The sequence below is a fragment of the Oryza sativa genome, chromosome 6 (genome assembly GCF_034140825.1).
Source record: "Oryza sativa Japonica Group chromosome 6, ASM3414082v1".
NCBI lineage: Eukaryota > Viridiplantae > Streptophyta > Magnoliopsida > Poales > Poaceae > Oryza > Oryza sativa.
The window spans coordinates 9,484,833-9,504,809 of record NC_089040.1 but is presented as its reverse complement, the minus strand read 5'-3'; the positions used below and the strand labels follow the sequence as shown (position 1 = coordinate 9,504,809).

The 19,977-nt window shown below is 43.4% G+C and overlaps 2 protein-coding genes across 2 annotated transcripts; one reads left to right on the top strand and one right to left on the bottom strand.

Moving 5' to 3' along the window:
* The first annotated feature begins 623 nt into the window (after positions 1-623).
* LOC4340745 (peroxidase 11) lies at positions 624-2,827 on the top strand. The gene is made up of 4 exons (XM_015786019.3): positions 624-917; positions 1,044-1,235; positions 1,594-1,759; positions 2,172-2,827. Exons 1-4 carry the CDS (start codon positions 684-686, stop codon positions 2,582-2,584), a joined length of 1,005 nt encoding a protein of 334 aa, XP_015641505.1. The 5' UTR covers positions 624-683; the 3' UTR covers positions 2,585-2,827.
* A 2,184-nt stretch (positions 2,828-5,011) lies between these two features.
* LOC4340743 (LRR receptor kinase SERL2-like) lies at positions 5,012-12,847 on the bottom strand. Its single transcript, NM_001421535.1, has 10 exons — positions 12,584-12,847; positions 12,349-12,481; positions 12,176-12,247; positions 11,919-12,062; positions 11,634-11,705; positions 11,377-11,436; positions 11,018-11,271; positions 9,374-9,715; positions 7,275-7,654; positions 5,012-5,788 (listed from the first exon to the last, which is right to left on the bottom strand). The coding sequence occupies exons 1-10, from the start codon at positions 12,678-12,680 to the stop codon at positions 5,420-5,422; spliced, it is 1,923 nt and encodes a 640-aa protein (NP_001408464.1). The 5' UTR covers positions 12,681-12,847; the 3' UTR covers positions 5,012-5,419.
* Between the last annotated feature and the right edge of the window lie 7,130 nt (positions 12,848-19,977).

The window sequence follows — 19,977 nt, the reverse complement described above, 5'->3', positions numbered from 1 at the left end:
ATAAGAAATTTCTTTAAAAAAACTCACATGCTAACTTGAGATGGAAGTCGGACTCCTAATTGTAGCTCATGATTTTATAAAAAAATATCCAAGCGAATTCCCACAGCGAATTTCATCGTAGCTAATCCACATAACAATAATAAGATTAAAATAACATTCACCCATTGCAGCGCACGGGTATTTTTTCTAGTTAATATACAAAGCAAAGCTTTTGCGCTCCTTTTTTTAAAAAAAACTATAGGTTCTTAAGCTGCAATTTCTGGGTCCGTGACTCAGTGTTGAAGGTCTGAATTTCTCTGCCAAAGACAGCACCAGGAACGTCCAGAAACGATTAATAAAATGCATGGGAGAAGAATAATTTGATGCACCTGATCTTCTCTGAACATTTTTCCAAGATTGGTGAACCTGAAGCCACCAAACACTGCTACTACTGCAGAGAGAGAGAGAGAGAGAGCCTTTGACCCATTAGTTTCCATATCATAATACTCTTTACTTTCTGCTTGCTTACTCTACCAACCACATCAGAGTTAGTTCATCTCCTCCTTGACCGCGTTTCCATCACTGATCACCATGGAGGCCTCGCCTCACTTTGCTATAAAGCCCATGCAGAGTGTGAGAATCTACCCACAACAACATCTGGATCATCCAAAGAAAGGAACAGCTGCAACTTTTTTGGTCAGAAAATGGCTACAGGTGTTCTGTGCTCCAGGGAATTTGCTCTCTGCCTGGCTTGTGTGCTCCTGGCCGTGCCATTGCTAGTGGCTCAGGACCCTTCAAGCCTGAGCTTGGAGCACTACTCAAAGACCTGCCCGAATTATGAGCATGTCGTCCGGACTGAGATGGAATGTGCTGTGCGTGCGGATTCCCGCAATGCAGCTCTGATGCTTCGTCTTCATTTCCATGACTGTTTCGTTCAGGTTAGCATTCAATCCATTTTCTCTCTTTTACTTTGCACAGATGCTAATCTTGTTCATCTGAACTTCAATGTGCGTAGTGGGAGTTGCAGAGTTTTCTCTGAAAAAATGTGAATATATCTGTTGCAGGGTTGCGATGGATCAGTGCTGCTTGACGACACTGCGACCCTGATTGGAGAGAAGAAGGCAGAACAGAATGTCAACTCGCTGAAGGGGTTCGAGCTGGTTGACAAGATCAAGCAGAAGCTGGAAGCTGAGTGCCCTGGAACAGTTTCCTGTGCAGACTTGCTTGCCATTGCAGCGAGGGACGCAGTTGTGCTGGTAAACCTAACGATACCTATGTTCAGAATTGTGATTCATAAGCAGTAACTTATGTCAGACAGAGTTTGTCATGTGTTGTGCAACACATTAGCTCATTTTCGCTACTATCAGGTTCATATTAGACATTCTATTCAAGAAAACATGAACAGGCAGACATACATTTCAGGAATAACTCAATACACCATCGAGAAATTCAAGCACCCGTTTCACAATAACTATCTATTACCTCATAAAATCATTGTCTCCATTAGCATATTGTTTTGCCTGCAATCATGCCAGCATGTAGAACTTGCAAGCAATCAAAGAACGGTGCGTATTCCACATCAATGTTATTACAGAATGGAAATTTGTGTTGCAGGTTGGTGGGCCTTACTGGGATGTCCCAGTTGGAAGATTGGACTCCAAGAAGGCAAGCCTGGACCTAGCAAACAGGGACATTCCCACTGCTCAACAGGGCCTTGTCACCCTCATTGCCAAGTTCTGGGAGAAGGGCCTCGATGCCACTGACATGGTAGCCCTTGTCGGTATGTTCTTCTTCTCTCTTCAATGCTACAATTCTATCATTAGTTCAATTCAAATTAGCACCTGCCAGTGGCCTTATACATGAAAAATACTTTCGAAAAGTTGACATTATATCCAGGGTTTTTTTTTAAAGGAGGGCAAAAGCTTTGCCTCGTATATTAATAGAGAGGAAACAAAGTACACAGCTGTATATACAGGGCTAGTCTAAAAAAACGACATGCCCGCAACAGAAAAGAGCTAAGTGATATCCAGGGTGAAATTTGATCATATACCCTCCTATCCCCTCCTTTTAGATTGAAATGGAGAATTCACCCTCCTGACTTACATGCCAGTGAAATTAGATGACCCCCAAGTATGAATCAAATCCTCAAATTGTGAACTGAAACCTTGTTGAATTTGTGAATTTGATCGAAGGATCCCACACAATCGGATTCGCCCGGTGCGCCAACTTCCGGGACAGGATCTACGGCGACTACGAGATGACGACCAAGTACAGCCCGATCTCCCAGCCCTACCTGAGCAAGCTCAAGGACATCTGCCCCCTGGACGGCGGCGACGACAACATCAGCGCCATGGACAGCCACACCGCCGCCGCCTTCGACAACGCCTACTTCGGGACCCTCGTCAACGGCGAGGGCCTCCTCAACTCCGACCAGGAGATGTGGTCCAGCGTCCTCGGCTACTCCACGGCCGACACCGTCAGCAAGTACTGGGCCGACGCCGACGCCTTCTTCAAGCAGTTCTCCGACTCCATGGTCAAGATGGGCAACATCACCAACCCTGCAGGTGGTGAGGTCAGGAAGAACTGCAGATTTGTCAACACATGATCATATGCATGCTCAATCAAAAGGACTGCACATTTGTTCTTTTTAATTTGATGGCTGGCTTGTCCTAGATAGAAATAAGAAATGCTTTGATGATGAGGCCCTTGTACTGGTACATATAATACGCGTTGTTGTCATTTTGTCATCACTCTACAAGTATGTTACATGGAGATACACATGATAAGGTACTCCTGGCTTTTGCACAAACTTTTTATTTATATACATGATGAGGAATGGATTATGAATTGTGATGAGGTTTTAGCAACATCTTTGGTTGGTGCACCAACTATTGTGTACGTTGACAAGAAAAAAAAACACTAATCTTCAAGCAAGCTGGATAGTACTATATATTACTCCTAGATGGTTAAGGTTGTCATCTCTTCTATTGTTTAATATAAACTTGTCATGTTTTAGAAAAGAGTGAAATATATGGTGAGTCCCATATCTTGTGTGGTAGTGTCACTTAGGTTCATGAACTTAAAAATTGCACGTTTAGATCCGTAAACTTGGTTTAATATATCACCCTAGTCTACTTTGACTATGTTTGACCGCCAATGTGGCATACCACGTAGGCAACACTTTTGCTCTCAGCCCCCTCGACATCACAACATATCGCATATATCTCCTTGTAGCTATATAATGACACCAGAATCCCAAAAAAATTCTCAAATCGTTCTTCACTCTTATTCTTCTCCTTGCATGTATGGAAAAATGTGATCCCGATTAGAAATTGACATTGCTCTGCGCTCCAAAGTGATCTTATCCTTGCGCAACGGGCACTTAATCAACAACGCCTTCTTTCGGTGACTTCAAGACAAGGACGAGCTTGGAGAATCCATGGGGATGCCTAGCGTGCAAGCCGTGTTGCGTTGCCTCCCGCCGCAAATCCGGCCGCACTGTGCCACCGCTAACCCCGCTACACTGCGTTGCCTCCTGCCGTTAATCTCACCGTCGAGGCCGCCACAGCCATGTGCGAAGGTATATGTGGAGGAGGCTAAGCACAAAAGTGTTGCCTACGTGGCATGCCGCGTTGGCGGTCAAACGTGGTCGAAGGACAATTGGACTGTGGGTGGTACATTAAACCAAGTTCACGGACCTAAACATGTAATTTTTAAGTTTATAGACCTAAGTGACACCACCTCACAAGTTTAAGGACTGTCCATGTATTTCGCTCTTTAGAAAAATAAAAAGGACTACTAGAGTATGGAATGCCATCCGGACGAGACACTTAATGAATCTAATTCCCACCCCCATCTCCGCACATTCGAGCTCCCATGCATGTGGAAGTAGCAGCAATTCCTTAGCTCCTTGTGCTCGTTGGTTACAGCAGCAAGAAGAGGAGGCACCGGCGGTACGTGGCTCCTTGGTCGGCCAAACAACAACAACGTGGTCCCTACCTCTGTGCCTTGATCTAGTACTTGATAGTTGATATCTGCATGTACCAGACCAGGTACTTGATGCTAGACATCTCATACTCACAAGTATTAGAGCTCCCCCTTCCCATGCCTTGACCCGGTAACTAATATCAGGCATTAATTTGATACTCACAAGTACTTGTTATCTTATATTCGATACCTATGGGTATCGGCCGGTACCATTGTACCAAGCCTGGTACCCATGTAACAGACCCTAAAGCTGATACCTATTAGTTATGACATACATGCATACAACACTAGCAAGCATAGCGATGGGCTAGCAAGGAGCATGACAGCTTTCAGCGTCACCGGTGTGATAATCTCAAGGTTTGCACAAAGAACTCGACGACTCTCCTATCCACTTCGTCAACTCCGAGCCCTCCACGCCAAGACCGGCCGCCTCCACCTTCTAGTTGGTGCCCCGGACCTTGTCTCCCTCCGCTTCGCCACCTCCCTTTCCTTCCTCCTCGCACATGACAACACCGATCTCACCACCATAGTTGACTCCTTCCTTGCCGACCCACTGATTCTGATGATCCCCGATGCCCTCGCCAGTCTCCACTCTCTCTTATGCCCTTAAATTTGGGTTAGTATGGGAGAAAGATGATAGGGGATGCCACCGATGTTGGGAAGATGGTTGAGGAGTCGAGAGAGGGAGGAGGAAGACGCCGGTTGGTCCTCTAGTGATTAGGGAGGAGGATGATGGAGTGGATGGTTGGCTTGGTGGTGAACATGAAGGGAATCGGTGGGAGAGAAACAGATCTAGAGATAAACAGATCTAAGTCACTTAAATAGTGTTCACCCCTTAATTTATCATGTGCCTCCGAGGGGATCCTGTCTTCTAGATTTTCTATATAAAAGGAAGATTGAAGAAGAATTCAGTAATACATACCTGCAGGAGAAAAATCCTCAAAAGCTTCAAGAGGTGGAAGCTTGTTACTGCATCTCACTTACAATCAGTCATATATATTGTTTCAACTAATAACTAAACCTACAATAATAACACTCTACTATTATTAACATCAAGTATATATGGAGACACGGAAAAGTACAAGTCCTTGTCCTCTCCTCTTGTGTTTGTACAGTTCATCTAAAATGATATAAATATATACGCATCACTAATTAGTAATTACCTTAGTAAAATATAATTATTACTACCTCCATTTCAGGTTATAAAACTTTCTAGCATTGCCCACATTCATTCATATAGATGTTAATAAATCTAGGCATACATATATATCTAGATTTATTAACATATATATATGAATGTATGGGTAATGCTAAAAAGTTTTATAATATGAAACAGGGAAGTATTTCCCAACCTAGCTAGCTACATTAATATTCAGACAGAAAGACAGAGAGCTCCATGCAAGCATGCTGTACAAGAAGAGCCACACACCACAGCTACTCGATCATGGTGGTGTTATCTGGGGCCGGAGAGCTCGACGGCCTGGACGAGGAGGGAGGAGTCGTCGGTGAGGTCGGAGAAGCAGCGGCCGAAGGCGGCGGCGAAGTCGGCGGCGGGCGGCGCCGGGTCTGAGGTGCGGTGGGAGTGGGAGAGGGAGTCGGCGGCGGCGGTGGAGTGGCCGGAGGCCTTCTCCCAGCGGTCGGCGAGGCCGTCGCCCTCGAGCATGCGGACGACGTCGGACATGCGGGGGCGGTGGGCGGGGAGGTACTGGGTGCAGAGGAGAGCCACCTGCACCATCTCCTCCACCTCCACCCGGTCGTACCCTCCGCCTAACCCCTTGTCCACCAGCACCTCCACCTTCTTCTCCGACTGCATCTTCTTCACCTGCATTTTTTTTCTTTGCATCATCGTCACAGTTTCTCTACATTATGCCCTCAACAACACACAATCACATTTGGTGGTGTTCGGATTAAGATGTAGATTTTACTTTCATTTTTGTTAGCACATTTTTAAAACTGTTAAATGGTAGGTTTCGTGTGAAAATTATATATATATTAGTTATTTTAAAATATCAAATAAATCTATTTTTTAAGTTTGTAATAACTGAAACTTAATTAATCAGGAGTAAATGGTTTTTTATTTCGTGTACCGTAACTTCATCTTTTATCTTCGATAGAAAAGCACACCGCTGATCTTAGTTTTGTGATTGATCGGTTTACATGGGGATTATTCGAATAGTTATGAAAAATTTCAGTGAATATTATTTTTACAAATTTCCCTATAAAAATGAGTAAAACAATCTAAAAAAATTAAGTACATATATTGTGGTGCTGAACTTCACTCTAAAAAATGTATTGAAAATGCGAGGCTAAAATTCAATCTGAGAGAAAAAAACAAAATCAAGTTGCGAATAGTTCCGCGTTTTTCCTAGCCGAGATTTTATTTTTCTCCATGCCTAGATTGAATTTAATGTTGCAGCATCTAGAATGAAATAAGGTATAATACTTGAATAGTTACATTTGAAAGTTTTTTAACAAAAAGAACTTGTGACAATCTTTTAGCAATTTCCTAATATATCACACATTCTCAATTTTTTTTAGAATTTTGGAAAGTATTAGTGTCATCTTCTAACTCTTAATTACTTCATCCGTTTTGTATTATAAGTCGCTTTAACTCTTTTTCTAGTCAAATTTTGTTAAGTTTGATTAAATTAATAGAAAAAATTAGCAACATCTAAAATACCAAATCAATTTTATTAAATCTAACATTAAATACAATTTGACAAATATATTTGTGCAGTGTTCAAAATGCTACTTTGTTTTTACATAAACTTGATCAAATTGAAGTTCGACTTAAAAAAGATCAAATCAATTCATAATATAAAATGGAGGGAGTAATCTTAAGGTGTTTCTACCGATTAGAATTATACTACTCCAGATTGCACAAGCTAATCGATCAAACGAATTAACGGATCGAATTGAAATCAGTAGCACATATATTTACCCAGTCCAGCATGGCGCCCTTAAATTTGAAGGTGTTTCTACCGATTAGAATTATACTACTCCCTCCATCACATAATACAAGGGATTTTAAGTTTTTGTTTGTATTGTTTGACCACTCATCTTATTCAAAAAATTTATGCAAATATAAAAAGCAAAAAGTTATGCTTAAAGTACTTGGGATAATAAAGTAAGTAAAAAAAATAATTCCAAAATTTATTGAATAAGACGAGTGGTCAAACAGTGCAAACAAAAACTTAAAATCCCTTGTATTATGGGACAGAGGGAGTACTCGAGATTGCACAAGCTAATCAATCAATCAATCAAACGAATTGACGAATGAATTAATAATAGTATAAAATAATACTTACCCAGTCCAGCATGGCGCCCTTGTGGTTGGACGACTTGCCGAACTCGAGCGCCGTCTGGCCGGTGACGAGCTCCAGCAGCAGGATGCCGAAGCCGAAGACGTCGGTCCGGTCCGACGACTGCCCCGTGGACAGGTACTCCGGCGCGATGTGGCCGACGGTGCCCCGCACCGCCGTGGTGACGTGCGACTCCCGGTGGTCCAGCAGCTTGGCCAGCCCGAAGTCGCCGACGACGGCCTCGCACGCCTCGTCCAGCAGCACGTTGGCGGCCTTGACGTCGCGGTGGATGATCTTGGGGTCGCACTGCTCGTGCAGGTACACCAGGCCCCTCGCCGCCCCCACCGCGATCCTCCTCCTCGTCCCCCACTCCAACGCCGGCTTCGCTGCATGCGATTTTATAGTAGCATGTTTCATTAATCTGCCCAGGTTAGTTTTTGGAACCGCGTCGTCAGTTCATCATCGTCATCATTCATCATTTGGTCAGAGTTTCAGAGTTTCAGAGTGAGTGAGGGAGTGAAAGGTATAAGGTAAAGATTTTTGGTGTTGGTTTGTGTCTAATTGGGTATCACACTCTACTTCAGGGATTGAAACCGGCGGTTTTTCGGGCTCCGTCGTGGTAGCTTAAGTTAGGTTAGCTGTTGGTGTGGTGTTGTAGCTGTGGTTTTCGCTCAGTTTTCCCTAATTAACTGAGCATTGTAAGGTTTGATCCTGTTTTCTCCTTAAAATGGGATATCTTCTTCTTAATATAAAACGTTGGCAACGGTCCGACCGTTCGAAAAAAAAAAAAAAGAAACCAGCAGTTTCGCTGTTCAGGCGCCGATCACCATCATTTGGTCAGAGAAATTCAGAGTTTCAGATTGAGGGAGTGATTCGGACAGAAAGGTATAAAGGAAAGAACTTTTTTGTGTTTGTTTGTGTCTGATTGAGAATCACATTCTACTTCAGGGATTGAAACCGGCGGCTTCGCTGTTCATGCACCGATCACCGTCATTTGGTCAGAGAATTCAGAGTTTCAGAGTTCGGACAGGAAGGAATAAACCAAAGATTTTTCTTTTTTTTTTGGTTGTATCTAATTGAGAATCACATCCTAGCTCCCTCAGCGAACGGAAGCACATCAATGGCGTCTGTCGTCGTCACAATTTGTTTGCAAGTTAATTTTGAAAGGGAAACCACATCAATTCATCATCATCATTTGGTCAGAGATTCAAAGTGGGTGAGTGCAGTCGGAAAGGAAGGAATAAAGCTGGAGTTTTTTTTGTGTCTGATTGGGAATCACATTCTCCTCTTCTTCTCTTCTCGTCGTGATAGATAAATTTAGTCTCCTTTTTTTAATTATCTTTCAGGGCAATGGAATCCAATTCCGAGCTCTTATCATGCTCCACTTGTTTCTTTGCCGGCCTGAACTGAAAGCTTCAGTCTTTCGATTCTGCACCTCTCTTTTAGGTCCGGTATGATATGAAAAATCCAGCAAAGAACATATGCTGCTGCTGCTGTTCCACTCAGATTTCTGCTGTCATATCGAGTAAAGAACATTCGAGCTGCAGCAGATTGGAGGAATTCTACCGGACTTTCTCCGTGGTCATTGTCTGAATCTTGTACTGCCTCTCTCTCAAAATGAGTTATTTTACTGTTCTTAATGAGATATTGAGATGTACTATATTTTTCAGTGTAAAATTTGGTATATATACCTAGGAGTTACGGAAATTTGCAATAAATTTTGGTACATTTTCATACCTCTCAAAAATGGTAAAATTTATCTCTTAAAATATAGAATTCTAGTAGTAGATGTGATATATCATAATACTTCAAATCTGAACATAATGTCTGTTTCAATTTATAGTATTATAATGTATCGCATCTCGTACTATTTTACTTTGTTTTAAAATAGAGAGAGTAAAATATAGCAACTTAGTACTGAGATGAGACATATCCTAACATCACGAATCTAAACAGAAAATCTGTTTGAATTCATATTATTATGATGTATCTCATCTCGTACTGGATTGTTATATATTTTAGGATAAAAAAGAGCAATTCATAATCTTAAGAAGAAAAATAGATACAGTACTAGAAATATTAATTTACGAATTTGGTTTGGTTACCTTTGAGGCGGGAGGCGACGCTGCCGTTGGACATGAAGGGGTAGACTAGGAGGCGCTCGGTGGCGGTCATGCAGAAGCCGTAGAGGCGGAGGAGGTTGCGGTGGAGGGCGAGGCTGATCATCTCCACCTCCGTCTGGAACTGGGCCTCGCCGCCGGCCGCGTTGCCGTCCTTGAGCCGCTTCACCGCCACCAGCGTCCCGTCGGGGAGCTGCCCCCTGTACACGTTCCCGAACCCTCCTTTCCCCAGGATGTTCTTCCCGCTGAACCCCTCCGTCGCCGCCTGCAGCTCCCTGAAGCTGAACCTCTTCACGTTCCCCAGGTTCACGTTCTCAATCTGCTGCTCTGCAATTTTTTATTTTTTTTCCCAACCAAAACCAACAACACTAGTCTATTAACATTAATACTCAAATTTATTAGAGATGTAATACCCCTTGTCTGAATTCAAAATTGGAGTGATTTAATTTATGGTCCTTTGGAAGGTACCACTAGCGTGAATGTTGGTGGGTTTTTATTATTCAGATGTCATGAGATATCAAATTTTATATTAAAATGTTGTGTACACCCTATTTGAAATACGATTTTTGCGTGAATTATTGAGGCAGATTTTTTATACTTATTTAACACAATAAATCAATATTTTGAGAAATAAACTTCACAATAGTTTAGAACAGGTGAATATGACAGCAGAAGTTTTTTTTAAAAAAAAATCTAAGAAGCATGGAGCGAATAATCCGTACCAAAAATCTTAGACAAAAGCTGACAATAATTTCTCTTGGAATTAATGACGAAATGCAGGTTGTTTTGGAAAAAGATTGAGGTTACCATCGACTTCGAAGTATGGATGAAAACGGAGCGGATACGGATGGATAATGTTCATACCATATTCGTTTTCATATTTTTTACCGGATACGAAAACGAATACGGAAACAAATACGGATTATCTCGAATACGAATAAGAATCGAATATGATCGGACACGAATACGGAAACAAATTTTTCTCGGAACACGAAAACCAACTCAACTTCTAATAGAAATAAATATCAACATATATAATTAGCTCATTTTATATAAAATGAGGTATAATTTATAAATATTTTTTAAAATTTAAATAATATTAATAGTATGGACTAGTGTTAAGAGATAAACTACTATTAAAATCTATAAAGGTATATTGAAGGTTATAGAGTTAGAAAGAAATAGGGTATGTCTCATGGGTCCTGCGGATATCCGAATAGCACTGTTCACCGGATATCCGAATTATTATCCGTATCCGGCGGAAACCTGATACCATATTCGTATTCGTATCCGGGAGAAAATATCCGTATTCGTATCCGTATCCGAAATATCCGAGAATTATCCGATCCGAAAGGTATCCGTATCCGTTTTTGTCCGGAGCGGACGGAAACTATCCGCTCCATTTTCATCCCTACTTCGAAGAAGGCCCTAGCGTAAAATTAAGGTATTACAAGGTACCAAAAAGCTTAGAATAAATAGTCTTTTTTTTACGAAAAATCGTTTTTTTAAAGAAGCGTGGAGCAAATAATCCACAATAAAACTCTAGACAAAGGCCTGAAAATAATTTCTCTAAGAATTATGGATGATGAAATGCAGGTAGGTTAGCTGCGAGAAAAGACTGAGGTTTACCGTCGACGTCAAAGAGGATCTGCCGGTTGCGGCGGTGGCGCCACCAGAAGAGGAAACCGGCGGCGAGGAGGAGGAGGCCCATGCAGCCGGCGGTGGAGCCGAACGCGACGGCGAACTTGTGCCCCCTGTCCCTCGCCGCCGGCGGCAGCGCGCCGCCCCGCGAGCCGTTCAGGCTGTAGCTCATCGGCATCGGCGCCGTCCCGTAGCAATCCTGCTCCCTGTTGGCGTCGCAGATGAGGGGATTCCCCACTATGCTGCAAGAAAAAAAAAACCATGCAATTGTTGATGAACCAAAAAAAATTGGAAGATTTTTTTTCTTCTTGTTGGAAGAATTGATGAACTTGAAACTGCAGCCTTACTTGTAAGTTCTTGCCAATGATTCTGGAATCGGGCCACTCAGGTTGTTATATGACAAATCTCTGAAGAAGAACACGAGTGTATGCAGAGTGATGAGACAAACCAAACTGAATAGTACACTTAAAAGAATAAGTTAATATAGCTCAAGAAAGAGCAGGGCAAGACAAAGCATCTCTGAATAAATGACACAAGTAAGCAGGTTGAGACAAAATCGAACTGTTTAATTGCAACAACCCAAAACTGAGATGAATTTACTCACAGGAAAACAAGGTGTGACAGGTTAGCTGATGCAGAAGGGAATGGACCAGACAGGGTGTTGTTGTTGAGCCTCCTGATCAAATTTCACAGCAACAGAGTTAACTCAAACTTAATTAACATGGCAACAAAAAAACGGAGAACAACCACAATAACTATGTGTAGATATGATATGATACTGCTACATATCTAGATATCATAATCAAGAACAGTGTGCTTATAATTATCTTTACTACAAAATAAATGGAACAGTATTCAGAGGCTTTGAACAGTGGAGCTCTCGACTCACAAGTACTGGAGGCTCTCGAGGTGGCCCACAGAGCTGGGGATTTCGCCATAGAAGCTGTTGCTGGAGAGATCAAGCGTCTTGAGGTTCTCCAGCCTGCCAATCTCTGCTGGGATTGGCCCGGTTATGTTGTTGTTCTGCAGGAGACTGCACCCACCAGCACATCAAAGAAAAGAGACACTCTGTTTAAGTACAAGAACTGACCATGATAAGGCTATGGATTGATGTGAAGTAGAAGAAGAAGAAAGAACACTACTGACACAGTCTCAAGATTGGTCAGGTTGCCGATGCTTGGTGAGAGCAGGCCAGAGAGATGCTGGCTTGGAGCTTCCCTGAAAAAACATTCAGAGTATTCAGACAAGCAGCAGAGAAGAGAAGAGAGGTGAGATTGAGATTGATACTGTGAAGCAATGGAAGGTGAGAGCTAACATACAGGCCAGTGACGAGGAAATCCGGGGAGCAGGTGATCATGGCCCAGCTGCAGGGGTCGACGGAGTTCTGGTCCCAGCTCTTGAGCACGCCATGGGGGTCCTTGAGCAGGTTCTTGATCACAATCAGAGCTTGCACTGCCAATCAACCAGCCAATCAATCAATCAGCACACGCCCAAATGCAAGAAACGATCAGAGGAAACAAGAGAGAGGAAGGGATGAACTGAACTGAACCTTACCTTCGTTGTTGACGCCCTTGGCGGAGAGGAGGGCGGCGGAAGGGGAGGAGGAGGAGACCACGAGCAGCAGCAGGAGGAGGAAGAAGGGCGGCTCCATTGCTGAGCTCAGGTAGGAGGAGACGACGAAGCTAGCAAGCAAACCAGCAACTACAACCTCAGGTGGTCAGGTCAGGTGAGCTCTTTCCTGGGAGAAGAGGAGGAAGAAGAAGCAGTGGCTGCGTCTGCGCGTGCAATGTGTGATTGTGTGTGTGCGCTCGAACTAACATGGAACAAGCGTGAGGCCAAGGAAAGCAAAGCAGCATGCAGCTTGGCATTGGCATTAGCAGTGGCAGGTTGCCTCTCACTCTCTCTCTCTAGAGACTAGAGTCTAGTCTCTCTCTCTCTCTCTCTCTCTGTGTGTCTTGGCCGCGCGCGCGCGCAGTCACACCACACGCGGGGGCAAAGCCAAAATGGCAGAGGGCCGGGGGGATGGGGCCGTGTCAGAGGGGGGGCAAATGACACAAAAGGCAGAGAAGGGGAGAGAGATGCTGATGCTCGGCTTCGCTCGCGCGCGAAATGGAGGGATGGAACAAACATGCCTCCTGCGATGCGATGCCATGCCACCCGAGCTGAGCGAGACCTGACTGCTGTAGCCTACTGGAGTAGCAGCAAACGGGATCAGTAAACCATGGGTGTTTTTCTTCTACTCTTCTTTTTTTTTTCTCTCTGTCTCTCTCTATCCTCTTTTCTATCCTGGGAGCTTGGCCGTTTGTGTGATGAAGTCACAAGGTCTGTTAGATTTTTTGTACGCGATATTATTTTTTCTTTTGCGATTATACAATAGACATGCATACATCACTACACTTGTAATACCACTCATACACTCGTGAATGTGCCTTCGCTCAAAGAGGCGAAAACCACTGGATTTTTGTGCTGACATCTTTTTTTTCAATAAAATCTTTTTTTAAAAACAGTAGACGGTAGGAGATCTACCGGATATATTAGAAGAAGAGAGTTGACCCTGTTTATAAGGAAAACCGGGCCCAAAAATCATATAACTGCACAGTTTGCTAAAGGAAAACCGGCAAAACCTTACACAGAAGACACGAAAAGCCTGCGACAAAACTACAAACCACAGAAGTGACCAAAGAAAGAGCAAGACCTTCAAAGCGAAGCCTCCAAGGAGGTGAACAATGACAGAAGCCGTTGCCGACGCTCGCCCAAAGGATTGGGCTTTTCACCCGAAGGGGGAGAGAGTCCACAATGCAACACCTCTAAGGAGGAAACAGCGCCCGCAGGCCTCGATGTTGCCGATCCTGGAAGACCAGATAAGGCTTTCGCCTAAGACTCCCTCAAAGGGGTAGAACCTCTTAGAAACCAGAGCCAGAGTGATAAGTGTTATCGTTTCCCGGCTCATCGGCTGGACCCAATGCAGCAGGTCCGACTCCGCCTTAACACAAAAACTCTAGCAACATAGAAGACAAGCACCATGCTCAAAACTCGGCACTACGACAGGTTCACACAGACACAGGACACTTGAAGCACCGGCGAGACCCAAGAGCCCTAACAACAGACAGACTGAACCACGAGCACGGCTGAACACTTCTCCTCAACTACCGAAAGGCTCCACGGCCGGGTGGAGGCGGCCAAAAGAAGGGAGGAGCCCAAAGGAGTGAAAGGAGCCGTGGCCGCCATGAGGAGGACGTGAGAGCTGAAGTCAGGGGCAACAAGGACCACGTTGTCTTCCATGATTCCGGCGAGGAACTCCGGCTATTGCAGGACATTTCTTACGACTGCAGCAACCACCACCAACTTTACCACCAGTGCAGAGAGGGGGACACTGGGGTGAGCAGAAGAGCAACTAAGGAGTGTTGGCGAGAGGAAGGGAGGAAGGGATGTGGGGAGGGGGAGGAAGGAAATGGGGGAGCGGGATTCAACAGCTACCGGCGAAGGGTGGCCGGAGGAAGAGAGACAACACAGAGAGGAACAGAGAAAGGAGGAGGGCACCAAGGAAGAAGAAAAGGGTGGTTGTAGGGGCGGCGTCTGCAGATGCCGGCGACGGGGAGAGGTGACCGGAGGCCAGACTCGCCGACTCCCAGCGAGAGCCCCGGAGGACCGACCACCAAAGCCGACTGGCGCCGCTACGCCGCCACGCGGACATCGGCAATCCGCCGCCCACGCACCGGCGCCCGCACCACCGCGCGTGTCTGCCGCCTTGCACGGCTGCGCAAGCCGCCTTTGCGACGGCCCCGCCGCCTCACAAGCCACCAGACGCCGCAGCGGTCGCCTCCAGCCGCGCCTCCTCCGCTTCGCACCGCCCCACGACACCACCGCCGCAGGCGCACTGCCCAGATCCGGTGACGGCGGTGCCAGATCTGCCGCCGCCTGGCCGGGATCCCTCGCCGTCGCCACTCCTGGCCGCCGGCGAAAATCTCCACCTCCCCTACGCCTGAGAGGGGGGCACCACCGCGGAGAAAGCCCCGCCGCCGCCTTCCTAGCTCGCCAGCCAGCTTTGCCGGCGGTGAGGTGAGGGGAGACGAGGGGGGTCGGTGCCAGCGGTGGGGTTCGCCCCCTATGTCGCCTGCGTGTGGGCGACGCGGGGGTTTGCACACCTTAGTCAACTAGATTTTGATCCAATGGCCGAATTGTCATTTTCTACTTCCAGCTAGGTGAAGGCAAAGAGATGGTGAGGAGGACTCACCAGCGATATTGACAGCAACTTCCTCGGCAAGCCCGATGCAGAGACGTCTTTCACAGTAATGGCGACATGTTGTATCTCTGTCAAGGACCGCCAGATTAGGTTTTCGGGTTTAGGAGGAGGTAGGAGGGGGTAGGGGATGGTGAGGGAGGGTTTAGAGGGAAGGCCAGGGTAGTAGTGGGAAGCGGAGATGGGAGGGCGGAGAGGCGGCAACGTATGAGCTGTGCGGATGGACGACACTGGGTGGGGTCGATAGTATGGGCGAGAGAGTACATGTGGTTAGAAGGTAGGGGCAGTCGTTGAAGATGACGAAGTAAATGTGGAGCAGGGGAAACACACACAGGAGCTAATAAAGACGGAGCAATGGCTTCGACGCAAAGGAGGAAAGGCAGAGGAAGGGCAAGGCCAATGGGCATCATTGGTGCTGGCAACGCGGAGACAATGCACGGAGGGTCAGGGAGTGGAGTACATGCGGTGTTTCGTAGTCGCAAACTCATGACGCAGCTAGGGGATTTGTTTAGGGTGAAAGAAGATGTGAGCATTATGGTTATGCGCTAGCATGAATTGTGAAGTAATGCAAGCCGTCCAAAATATGCAGATAGTTAGCCAAAAATAAGGTGATTGATTGATAGACAATCCCTTGTATATATAATTTTAGGTTGTTTATTCCTTTTTTACTATCTATTGATCGTTTTGAAGATTCTATATATCGATTTTAGATTCGTGCAGCTTTTCAAAACTCTATTTTGTCCCATACTCTCTCCCCGGCGCGGTTTTCCTCCTAGCTGGTACGGCCACTCGTCAAACCTTGTATTCTACCTTTTGCCACCCATGAACCCCTGTCAATCTAGTGGTGAAGCCAGGATTTAAGTACGAGGGACAATTTTGTAAGTGATTCTGATTAAAAAATGCCGTAAAAAGTATATGTGAATTCCAAGGTTCCCAATAGGTAATATATCATATCAACGGAAAAAACACATGGTAATTTAAAAGATCAACCGGTATATTTATTCACTTTAATTTACCCTTATGAGCAAACAGATAATAAGCAGCGATAATACCATTCGAGGTAAAAGCAGACAAACCACAAAATACACAAAAAGCTAGATTACGGCAAAATGAGCAACAAACTATCTATCTTTTGCAAGTATTAACTAGTATTTTAGATATTCAAATTTTTAAATTGAAATGTTAGCCACCTAATGATGTATAAAAATTAAATACACATGATTATCAAATAAAACTCAGTATTCTATAAGGAAAAGAAAAGTGTAGTTGATATGGGCTTATGGCTACGGTAACAACCCTTTGCTGCTTTTGATCAGGGATTAGTTGCCATATTCTTGCTAAACATATGTTCATGTCATCTGAAACTAACCTAGCTTAACCAACTAATCAATTGGCAGAATTTTTTTTTCGCATGATCAGTACCACATTTGTTAGTTTAACTTTGGTGAAACCAAATTATAAGGATTTGTCCTTCTAATCATATTACTCCCATGTTAATTTTTTCACACGAAACGAGAACGAAAGTGTAAATGGGTCCACCCATCGAATAGGCCGGGTTGTGCAGTTCGGGAGGACGTGTTGTTACACTCAGCCCCTTCTTCTTTTCATTTACCTCCATGGTGACATCTCCGTAATTCATCTCCGCTGGTGATAGATGCCTGATCCACTGGCCGCCACCTGACCACATAGTCCTCTACATTCTTGCCTACGGCTTCACATGTTGCCCTCATCTAGATATACGGCTTCACATGTTGCCCTCGTCTTGTTACCCATCCCCTTTCCTTCTACCGAAAGTATCAACAAATAAAAAAAATATCCACTTTAACAAATTTGACTACAAAGGATTTTTTTTAGATAATGGACTACAAAGGAATTACGTATGTGATCCTCTCTCTTATTAAGACAGGTAGTTACATAAATTATACGACGAAGTGATTAGATCCCAAGAGACAAAGTGTTTGTGGTGGTGGTTCGAACGACGACCGACTCACTTAACTCTGTTTTAATTGTAGGTTTTCATTAAGAGATTTGTAAATCACTTATATATATGGAGCATCCTATAATAACTCACCTTGTCTATGAGATCGAACTACCAAATCTGCTGTGCAAGATCAAACTGATCTACCATATAGTGGTATCTTTAGTCACGACCGAGATGAAAAGTTGGCGGACCATATCATTTCTCGTTAATTTGGCCAAAAGTAATTAACACGAGTTGACCGCACGCATAAAGACCTTATTTGGTAGCCCAGGATGGCAATATAATTTTCCCCCGTATTAAAATCAAAACCACCATTTGCCCCCATAAAAAAACAAAATTTGCTAGAAGACGTCTAAAATTTGTGCAGTTTGCTGCTGGACACCTTGAAAATTGATAATTTATTGGAGGACACTTTCGGGCGAATTAAAATGAGAAAAGTTTCAAATATATGAGAATACCCTGGGGCCACGTGCTTCTAACATGGTGTTGTAGTGAAAATTTAGAAACTATACAATTATAAAATCTACCATTACCTAAAGTACATCGCTAACATGCATCATATTCCATGTTCTCGTCAGCCTTAGGTTAAAAGATATTTTAGCCCTAAGGATATTCTCATCTTTTCTTTTAAGAATTTTTCTTTTTAATCAGGCTAAAATATATACTCTAGCAAATTATCAGTTTTTTAACATATTATTCAACTATAACATGTTTTTACGATGTCCACCGGTAAATTATTCAAAATTCTCAAAAGTGTCTTGTAGCAAAACTTATCAAAAAGAAAAAAGGCACAACTTTATTGGATTGTGCATGTAGCCATGCCCACGTACCGTTTGAAGCCCTATAATTGAGGGTTCTCTTTGCAACAAAAGGATCGCCAAAGGTGAGTCGCTGTTGAGACACTTGCCTCGAGAAAAAGCTTGACACAAACTCGATCACAGTTTCTACGGAAATGGAGGGGGCCAGGAAGAAAAGCCATCATCCATCATCAAAGGGTGAAGCGAAAAGCGTCTTTTTAGAGGGCCGGCCGGCATGGATGATGACTGCCGCTGGCCCCGGCGGCCTCACCCTGAGAACTCAACAAAGCCCAAATGGAGAAAGATATCAAGGGGAGAATTTTGGTCTGTGTATTTGGTTACTACTCCCTCTGTAATATTGGTTTGATCATTCATCCTTTTTTAAAAAAAATTATGTAATTATTTTCTATTTTATTTTGATTTGATTTATCATCGAATATTCTTTAAATATGACTTAATTTTTTTATATTTACACAAAATTTTTAAATAAAACGAATGGTAAAACAGTGTCATATATTAAAAAATGAAAGTAGTAGATGTGTTCCTAGTGGATGGAGAATCCGAGCAAGAAAGGCCTTGTAATCATCTCCAATAGAGAAAAATGCCCAGCTCTCAAGAAAAAAGAAACGATCTCGCCACGTAATTGTTGCATATGGTGCTATTTGAAATAGGATTGTATATATTTGTTGTATACCTCATCGACAGGCCTTTAGCTTATAAGCCGCAGCCAAATTCTTAAGCTGCTCTTCTTCTTCTTCTTCTTCTTCTTCTTCTTCTTCTTCTTCTTTCCATTTTCCCATTTTCTAGGTTTTTTTAAGATTGTTAAGACTACAAGTTAAACGTCTTACCCTAAAATCCTTTTTTTTTTGGCCTAGAAGCCGTATCCTAATTTCTGAACACGCATTGTACTTTCTAGATGTTTGTAGCTAGCTATTGATCTACTAGTATTTCGTTGCAGTTTGATCCCATTCTCTGTTTGTGGTGATAAGCTGAAAATGACTGCTGGTTTGTGGGATGAGAATCGTGCACTCGTTTGTACAAACTCTTTTGTTTGCAACTTGGCTCCTTATCCTCCCATGATCCTGCTTCTCACCCCTCTTTGATAGACACCTGCCGCCCTATTGCAGGCACTAGTACCTGCAAAAAATATGTTAAAAGTTTTTGTGAAGCATATAATGATTTGTCCACATGCTACGCACTTTGAGTTGGTGGTTTTGCTTTTTTTTTTTTTCTGATTCTCCATGCGAGCTCCCCGAATTTGATTCTGCGAGGTCAAGTCTTGTTCATCTTTTTGTAAAAAAAGAACTGGATTTTTTTTTTAACCAAAGTGCCCGTAGCCATTGTGAGTTGTCTCCGAATCGCGAAATAGAACGGAATAATCGTAAAGGAGGTAGCTCAATTCTCGTAGACGCAATATTACCAAACTTACGCATTTCACAATGGTTCTTATTAAAGTTTAGAGGCAATAATCATGGTGATGGGGTTTTAAAAGACTTCTTTTTGGATGCAGGATTTTAAAAGGAATAAAACATAGTAGAATGTCATACCGTGTGCCGGTTTGTTAAAAAAATAGAAAGGGAATATCTATATTTATGGCGCCATATTATTCACCAAAAAATAGTCGGCATGTATTTACATTGTAAGTTCCTAAATTACATATGTAATTTTAGTGTATTTGCAATGTAAGTCTTGAAATTACATATGTAAGTATCTAAATTACATATGTAATATATCATATTATTAAAGGAATAGAAAAAGGAGCCTCCACGTTCGCTCTCATAGCCTAGAAATTCTCACATTAATCGGAGAAAAAGAAAAGGCAGAGTCCATGCAGGAATATAATTTAGTAATAGCTAAAATTCGGAATTAAAAAATAAGGAATATTATAAGAGGAGACTAGAGTCCATATAGAAATACAATTTAGAAATAG

Excerpts from the sequence above, each read along its gene's own strand:
- LOC4340745 (XM_015786019.3), top strand. The coding sequence starts at position 684 with ATGGCTACAGGTGTTCTGTGCTCCAGGGAATTTGCTCTCTGCCTGGCT. Across the intron at positions 918-1,043 it reads TCCATGACTGTTTCGTTCAG|GGTTGCGATGGATCAGTGCT; the intron begins GTTAGCATTCAA and ends TATCTGTTGCAG. Across the intron at positions 1,760-2,171 it reads TGACATGGTAGCCCTTGTCG|GATCCCACACAATCGGATTC; the intron begins GTATGTTCTTCT and ends ATTTGATCGAAG.
- LOC4340743 (NM_001421535.1), bottom strand. The coding sequence starts at position 12,680 with ATGGAGCCGCCCTTCTTCCTCCTCCTGCTGCTGCTCGTGGTCTCCTCC. Across the intron at positions 12,063-12,175 it reads CTGACCAATCTTGAGACTGT|TCTCCTGCAGAACAACAACA; the intron begins GTCAGTAGTGTT and ends TGGTGGGTGCAG. Across the intron at positions 5,789-7,274 it reads AGGGCGCCATGCTGGACTGG|GTGAAGAAGATGCAGTCGGA; the intron begins GTAAGTATTATT and ends AAAAAAATGCAG.